The sequence below is a fragment of the Cibotium barometz genome, chromosome 41 (assembly GCF_041138505.1).
Source record: "Cibotium barometz isolate CiBa-2024 chromosome 41, ASM4113850v1, whole genome shotgun sequence".
In the NCBI taxonomy this organism is placed as follows: domain Eukaryota; kingdom Viridiplantae; phylum Streptophyta; class Polypodiopsida; order Cyatheales; family Cibotiaceae; genus Cibotium; species Cibotium barometz.
In genome coordinates this window covers 14,712,894-14,721,289 of record NC_141086.1, presented here as the reverse complement: position 1 = coordinate 14,721,289, position 8,396 = coordinate 14,712,894, and the positions used below count along the sequence as shown (strand labels likewise).

The 8,396-nt window shown below is 43.2% G+C and overlaps 1 protein-coding gene across 1 annotated transcript; it reads right to left on the bottom strand.

Moving 5' to 3' along the window:
* Positions 1 to 548: 548 nt before the first annotated feature.
* On the bottom strand, positions 549 to 7,573 carry LOC147614702 (uncharacterized). The gene is made up of 7 exons (XM_086779965.1): positions 6,937 to 7,573; positions 5,732 to 6,842; positions 5,069 to 5,299; positions 3,794 to 4,836; positions 3,042 to 3,051; positions 2,617 to 2,847; positions 549 to 2,384 (listed from the first exon to the last, which is right to left on the bottom strand). The coding sequence occupies exons 1-7, from the start codon at positions 7,515 to 7,517 to the stop codon at positions 549 to 551; spliced, it is 5,043 nt and encodes a 1,680-aa protein (XP_086636091.1). The 5' UTR covers positions 7,518 to 7,573.
* Positions 7,574 to 8,396: the final 823 nt, after the last annotated feature.

Below are 8,396 nucleotides of genomic sequence, written 5' to 3'. Positions count from 1 at the left end.
CAAGTCCCACCATTGGTCGTATATGCCCTCGTGTTGTATTCTATCGATGTTAATACCTCTCTCTCTCTCTCTCTCTCTCTCTCTCTCTCTCTCTCTTCGGATATTTCTCATTCCCTTGGGAGTACTAGGCACATCACTTTTCTTTTTGATTTGATATTTTGACCTATCCTCATAACTAGATTCAATTGAAGCGGTTTCCACTATATCTAGATCAGAGCCATCCTAAATGCTCACTTGGTGATCTCCATTGTTAATCTTTTTAGCTTTTCTTCTTCGGCCACACTTCCTAGCCGGCTTATCCGCTTGCTGCTTAACTTTGAATCGACGAGTGATAATATTCACTATAATAAGATAAGGAATTAACGACATTTTTATCGATTTAACGGTGTTATACGTTTCATCGTTATAAGCACCACTCAATGGCATTTATAAACGTTGCTAAAAGCACCGCTACGTGTGGCACTAGAAAAATTAGCAAAATACTCCAAATGAAGTCCACAAAAACATCCAGTAAAAATTTATCACATAAATTTATCAAACATAAATATTCAAACACAAATGAAGCCCCACGCCCAAAACTCTTCTAGACTTTCAAGACACCCAAACTCTTCCGGTAGCTCCTGCAGCTTGGAGCACCGAACCATGTCAAGCTTCCGTAGCTTTTTCAGCTGCCCGAAGGAAGAAGGAAGCTTCGTGATGGCTGAGCTCCTTGCACAAAACACTTCTAGACTTTCAAGAGACCCAAACTCTTCCGGTAGCTCTTGCAGCTGAGAGCACCTCTCCATGTAAAGCTTCCGAAGCTTTTTCAGCTGCCCGAAGGAAGCAGGAAGCTTCGTGATTGCTTTGCCCCATCGTGCAGTAAACTTTTCTAGACTTTCAAGAGACCCAAAATCTTCCGGTAGCTCCTGCAGCTCAGGGCACCCATCCATGTAAAGCTCCCGTAGCTTTTTCAGCTGCCCGAAGGAAGCAGGAAGCTTCGTGATGGCTGAGCCCCGTCGTGCAGAAAACTCTTCTAGACTTTCAAGACACCCAAACTCTTGCAGCTCGGAGCACCCACCCCTGTCAAGCTTCCGTAGCTTTTTCAGCTGCCCGAAGGAAGAAGGAAGCTTCGTGATGGCTAAGCCCCCTGCACAAAATGCTTCTAGACTTTCAAGAGACCCAAACTCTTCCAGTAGCTCTTGCAGCTGAGAGCACCCATCCATGTAAAGCTCCCTTAGCTTTTTCAGCTGCCCGAAGGAAGAAGGAAGCTTCGTGATGGCTGTGCCCCATCGTGCAGAAAACTCTTCTAGACTTTCAAGACACCCACACTCTTCCGATAGCTCTTGCAGCTGAGAGCACCTATCCATGTAAAGCTTCCGTAGCTTTTTCAGCTGCCCGAAGGAAGAAGGAAGCTCCGTGATGGCTGAGCGCCTTGCATAAAACTCTTCTAGACTTTCAAGAGACCCAAACTCTTCCGGTAGCTCCTGCAGCTGAGAGCACCCATCCATGTCAAGCTTCCGTAGCTTTTTCAGCTGCCCGAAGGAAGAAGGAAGCTTCGTGATGGCTGAATAACTTGCACAAAACACTTCTAGACTTTCAAGAGACCCAAACTCTTCCGGTAGCTCCTGCAGCTGAGAGCACCCATCCATGTCAAGCTTCCGTAGCTTTTTCAGCTGCCCGAAGGAAGAAGGAAGCTTCGTGATGGCTGAGCGCCTTGCATGAAACTCTTCTAGACTTTCAAGAGACCCAAACTCTTCCGGTAGCTCCTGCAGCTGAAAGCACCCATCCATGTAAAGCTCCCTTAGCTTTTTCAGCTGCTCGAAGGAAGAAGGAAGCTCCGTGATGGCTGAGCGCCTTGCAGAAAACCCTTCTAGACTTTCAAGAGACCCAAACTCTTCCGGTAGCTCCTGCAGCTGAGAGCACCCATCCATGTCAAGCTTCCGTAGCTTTTTCAGCTGCCCGAAGGAAGAAGGAAGCTTCGTGATGGCTGAGCTTGCACAAAACACTTCTAGACTTTCAAGAGACCCAAACTCTTCCGGTAGCTCTTGCAGCTGAGAGTGCCCATCCATGTAAAGCTCCCTTAGCTTTTTCAGCTGCCCAAAGGAAGCAGGAAGCTTCGTGATGGCTAAGCCCCATCGTGCAGAAAACTTTTCTAGACTTTCAAGAGACCCAAAATCTTCCGGTAGCTCCTGCAGCTCACAGCACTCATCCATGTAAAGCTCCCTTAGCTTTTTCAGCGGCCCGAAGGAAGAAGGAAGCTTCGTGATGGTTGAGCCCCTTCCACAAAACTCTTCTAGACTTTCAAGAGACCCAAAATCTTCCGGTAGCTCTTGCAGCTGAGAGCACCTATCCATGTCAAGCTTCCGAAGCCTTTTCAGCTGCCCGAAGGAAGAAGGAAGTTTCATCTGTAAAGTACATGAATCAAAGTTCAGAACATCTAAAGTTTTAAAAGACCAGAGTCTTCTAACATTATCAAATTTTCAGCTGCTCAAAGGAAGTCAGTGTGCAATCATGGATTTCTTAAATTGAATTCTCTCTTGTAAAATTAAAGTTCACTTTTTAAAGTCAGATCTCATGAAATTACAAAAGTTTGAAGATCAAATCAAACATTTAAAAATAATAATAATTACTATATACCTTAAAGTTCATAGTGTATCGGAATTCCAGCACAGTAAGAAACTCCAGGTCTAATAATTCTTTAGAAGGAGCCCATTTCAACCACCTTATTTTCAATGCTTTTAGCCCCTCATCATCACCCTCCAGATATGTTCCATGCAAAAAAAGCAATCGTAAAGATTGCATTTGGGAAAGCAAACTCGCATTCAAGTTTTTCCGGTAAGTGGCGAGCCCACGGATTTGATCAAGACCCTACAACCATAAACCACACCATTATTGCATGGATCGTGTTTTATCAATCATGTAGATCTTACAATGTTTGGGCAATATCCATATATTTAATGAGTGTCTGGGTTATGGAGTCGATGGGAACTACATTAGTGAATGTAGATCTGTAACAAGCATCTGCATTATGCTCCTGCAATAGAGCCACCCACCCTCCACACCAGAAAAAAGCTTCAAAACAACAAGTGCAAGTGCAAAGATGGAAAAAAGGAAAAGCGACCAATCAAAAGAGTTTCTCGAGTAAAAACTTAAAGAACAGTGGAACAAGTTGCTTTCTAGGCATTCGCAACAACTAATTTGAATCTTTGTAGTCTTTCATTAGCAAGACAAAATGTAATGACAAAGCATCCAAAGATAACATGGTTTTCACGTGCAGCTCACACGCTTAATTTTGTCCTTAAGGATATTGGAAAGTGTTTAATAACAATGGGGTAGAGTACACAAACATCAAGGACAGAGAAAATGAATAGTGGACATATAGTGTTAATGATTATGTAGATTAAGCTAGTGGACATGTATAATAGAATTGAATTCCATAAACTTTGACGTTTTTTACCGATTTAACGGTGTTTTACATTTCATCGTTATAAGCACCACTCAATGGCATTTATAAACGTTGCTAAAAGCACCGCTACGTGTGGCGCTAGAAAAATTAACAAAATACTCCAAATGAAGTCCACAAAAATATCCAGTAAAAATTTATCATATACATTTATCAAACATAAATATTTTTATATTAAAGAACAAAAAATTTATAGTAAAAATTTATGTGATAAATTTTATAGTAAAAAATTTATCATATAAATTTATAAAACATAAATATTTTTATAACAAAGAACAAAAATTCAACAAAATGTTATAAGCAAATCAATATGTAGAAAGGTATATAATGATTTATATCTTTTTATAGTACTATATGTAAAACTCACGTAGCTTTTTCAACTGCCGGAAGGAAGCAGGAAGCTCCGTGATGGCTGAGCGCCATGCATGAAACTCTTCGAGACTTTCAAGAGACCCAAACTCTTCCGGTAGCTCCTGCAGCTCAGAGCACTCATCCATGTCAAGCTTCCGTAGCTTTTTCAGCTGCCCGAAGGAAGAAGGAAGCTTCGTGATGGCTAAGCCCCATGCCCAAAACACTTCTAGACTTTCAAGAGACCCAAACTCTTCCGGTAGCTCCTGCAGCTGAGAGCACCAATCCATGTTAAGCTTCTGTAGCTTTTTCAGCTGCCCGAAGGAAGAAGGAAGCTTCACGATGGCTGAGCTCCATGCACAAAACGTTTCTAGACTTTCAAGAGACCCAAAATCTTCCGGTAGCTCCTGCAGCTGAGAGCACCCATGCATGGAAAGCTTCCGTAGCTTTTTCAGCTGCCCGAAGGAAGCAGGAAGCTTCGTGATGGCTAAGCCCCTTCCACAAAACTCTTCTAGACTTTCAAGAGACCCAAAATCTTCCGGTAGCTCCTGCAGCTCAGAGCACTCATCCATGTCAAGCTTCCGTAGCTTTTTCAGCTGCCCGAAGGAAGCAGGAAGCTTCGTGATGGCTGAGCCCCCTGCACAAAACTCTTCTAGACTTTCAAGAGACCCAAAAGCTTCCGGTAGCTCCTCCAGCTTAGAGGAATCATGCATCTCAAGCTTCCGTAGCTTTTTCAGCTGCCCGAAGGAAGAAGGAAGTTTCGTGATGGCTGAGCCCCTTCCACAAAACTCTTCTAGACTTTCAAGAGACCCAAAATCTTCCGGTAGCTCCTGCAGCTGAGAGCACTCATCCATGTCAAGTTTCCGTAGTTTTTTCAGCTGCCCGAAGGAAGCAGGAAGCTTCGTGATGGCTGAGCCCCTTCCACAAAACTCTTCTAGACTTTCAAGAGACCCAAAATCTTCCGGTAGCTCCTGCAGCTCAGAGCACTCATCCATGTCAAGCTTCCGTAGCTTTTTCAGCTGCCCGAAGGAAGAAGGAAGTTTCATCTGTAAAGTACATGAATTAAAGTTCAGAACATCTAAACTTTTAAAAGACCAGAGTCTTCTAACATTTTCAAATTTTCAGCTGCTCAAAGGAAGTCAGTGTGCAATCATGGATTTCTTAAATTGAATTCTCTCTTGTAAAATTAAAGTTCACTTTTTAAAGTCAGATCTCATGAAATTACAAAAGTTTGAAGATCAAATCAAACATTTAAAAATAATAATAATGACTATATACCTTAAAGTTCATAGTGTACTGGAATTCCAACACAGTAAGAAACTCCAGGTCTAATAATTCTTTAGAAGGAGCCCATTTCAACCACCTTATTTTCAATGCTTTAAGCCCCTCATCATCACCCTCCAGATATGTTCCATGCAGAAAAAGCAATCGTAAAGATTGCATTTGGGAAAGCAAACTCGCATTCAAGTTTTTCCGGTAAGTGGCAAGCCCACGGATTTGATCAAGACCCTGCAACCATAAACCAAACCATTATTGCATGGATCGTGTTTTATCAGTCATGTAGATCTTACAATGTTTGGGCAATATCCATATATTTAATGAGTGTCTGGGTTATGGAGTCGATGGGAACTACATTAGTGAATGTAGATCTGCAACAAGCATCTGCATTATGCTCCTGCAATAGAGCCACCCACCCTCCACACCAGAAAAAAGCTTCAAAACAACAAGTGCAAGTGCAAAGATGGAAAAAAGGAAAAGCGACCAATCAAAAGAGTTTCTCGAGTAAAAAGTTAAGGATGAACAGTGGAACAAGTTGCTTTCTGGGCATTCGCAACAACTAATTTGAATCTTTGTAGTCTTTCATTTTTGTATTGTCTTTGCTTCCTACGGCATTGTTTGCATACATAAATGTGTGCTGAAAACAGAGAAGTGGATATGTACCTGCTTACTTCGCAGCACTTGCGTCAAGTCGGTATCATCCCACACCCTACTCCACTTGCCCGATTGTTTGACAATGCCTCTCCCCAAATCCCTCAAGTGATCGTGCATTGTCAGGCACTCATTTTCATCCACCTTCACTAGACAGAGGTCTACCAAGCTCTCTAGACCACTTATCCACCCCTCTACCAAATCATCACTTTCCCAAAAGTATTCGGCACTCTGCCTGCCTTCACCAAACAAGAAGCAAGCCACATCTAGAAACATTTCCTGCTCATGCTTACTAAGAGACTCATAGCTAACCTTCAAACAAGCCTCTATGCGTTTGAACGTTGAAGTAGCGCTACTACTTAAAGTCTTGATTGCTTCTTCCCAGAATTTCTTTTCCTTCCTCACCCTAAGATGCCTACCAAGCACCTCCAGCGAAAGGGGAAGACCAGCGCATGCTTCACTTACTTTCTCTGCTAGCTTTTCAAAACCTAGATCTGGCGAAGGCTTCTTGAAAGCGTTCAGACACAAGAGTTGCAAGGACTCATCACGGTCCATGCCTTGTACCTCGTAGCGTTCACCCCTGATGACATCAGAGAAATCATTGCCGCCGTGAGGAAATACTGTTTGGTTCCTGGATGTTACAAGCATTCGACTTCCCGGCTGAAGGGATGCCAGATCTATGATTTCCTCGATGGATTCAAAGTTCTCTGGATCATCCAATATGATCAGGACCTCCTTCCCCCTTAATCCAGCTTTTAAATGCCCTTTCTTCTTTCCCACATCGTCCCCTTGGAACTTCTTTTCATGCAGCAAATCTTCGAGGAGCTGATTCTGTAATTGACTCAGTGTCTTATCCTGACAATTTTCCACAAAGCTTGCTGCTTGAAACTCCTTTCCAAGTCTCCTGTAAATAGCGCGAGCAAGAGTGGTCTTGCCAATGCCACCCATGCCCCAAAGCAGCACAAAGTACACACTTCCCTTTTCTTTCAAATGAAACAGCTCGAGCACATCATGGACCCTCTCCACCAAACCAACTGCTTTGAGGTCATCCTCCACGAGAATCCTGCCCTGAATCTCCTGTGCTATCCTCTCTATTAGAGCTTCCAGCAACCGTCCTTCACATCTGCACATAATTAGATAATATCGCATAGATTAGTGATATAAGTGAGAAGATTAACTCTACAAAAAACGGTTGCAAATCAAAAGTAGTTTCGTACTTGTTAAAGGTCTCCAGGCGGAAGCCCTCGAGCCATGAGGCATCACACAGAGCATCTTCCCACCCTTTGATCGTGCTTTCGTTGTGCTTGCCTTGTCTTCGATGGTCCTCGATCGCTTTTGCAAACGGCCCATTCTTCCTGTTTCTTAGGTCTTCTGGCTTCACGTCGTCATAGAAGACCGGAAATAGCTTGGCTTTACTAGAGCTCTTGGTGCTCTTCAACATCTCCACAAGTTCATCCAGACACCACCGAGACTCTGCGTAATTGCTTGTAAAGATGGGCACTTGAATGATTGCTTTTCGGGCAGCTTCCAGCATGAAAGGGCGAACATCGTCTCCGTCAGGGAGCTCCTCCATGTCCAGAAATGCTTTGATCCCACGGATTTTCAGGACATAGTAAAGTGTATTTGCGAATCCACGCTTCATGCGAATCCCACTGATAAACACCGCATGGGTGCCGACAGACGGATGCAAAGGCTGATGAGTCGCTTCTCTGCTCAGGCGGGGCCGCTTGTTCATTCCTGCCCCGAGATCGAGACTAAAATCATCGTCATCGTCCCTCACAAGAGACTGCCTCAACATCTCTCTCTCTCTCTCTCTCTCTCCCCACTACGTTTCTCTTCCTCTGCTTCTCTCTCTCTTAGCGCTCTTAAAACTTCGCAATCCAGGCTACTTCGAGGTAATTTCTTCGAGTCAAGCAAGCCAGTTAGTGTTGTGTGAAGGCGCGTTTAAACTTCGCAATCCAGGCTACTTCCAGGTAATTTCCTCGAGTCAAGCTGTGTGTGTGTGAAGGCGCGTTTAGACTTCGCAATGGTTTCTTTGAGTCAAGATGTCCCAGTCAGTGTGCGTGTGAAGGCGCGTTTAGACTTCGCAATGGTTTCTTTGAGTCAAGCCAGGCAACTTCCATAATTGTCACTTCCGGGACTAAAGAGAAATGCTTTCTCGTCAAGATGTCCACTAAAGGACCAGGTTCAAGTGTGGACTTGGTAAACTGAATACGCTAATCAAAACATGGAGATCTATGTAAAGTTTGGATACATTTTGATTAGACCCATAGAATTGATGGATGGGCAACAATGTCTTGTTCAGTTTACGATCCAAGGTGAGTTATTTACAACATGTCTCTATCGTAAAAGGAACACATGCTTTAGATGGTTGCTAATTTCATAGTGCATTGATTGTTGGATTTTATTGTTAAGCTTGAAAGGGTTAATAGTGATTGTTATATGCAAGACAAAAGAGGAGGGTGTGACTCTCAAATACTCTTTTGGAATAATCTTAATAATGTGATAAGAGAACAAGGTTATCCACCAGCTGGCTTTGCAGGATTCATGGCAGATGAAGCAAGTGCCAATTGGATAGCCAGTAGAGTAGTGTATAATGGGGGACCATATAATGTATCAAAGGGTTGTGAAAGATCTTATCTTTTTCACTTAAAGCAAAGTTTGCAGAAGCACACAA

Excerpts from the sequence above, each read along its gene's own strand:
- LOC147614702 (XM_086779965.1), bottom strand. The coding sequence starts at position 7,517 with ATGTTGAGGCAGTCTCTTGTGAGGGACGATGACGATGATTTTAGTCTC. Across the intron at positions 4,837-5,068 it reads AGTACACTATGAACTTTAAG|ATGAAACTTCCTTCTTCCTT; the intron begins GTATATAGTCAT and ends TGTACTTTACAG. Across the intron at positions 2,385-2,616 it reads GATACACTATGAACTTTAAG|ATGAAACTTCCTTCTTCCTT; the intron begins GTATATAGTAAT and ends TGTACTTTACAG.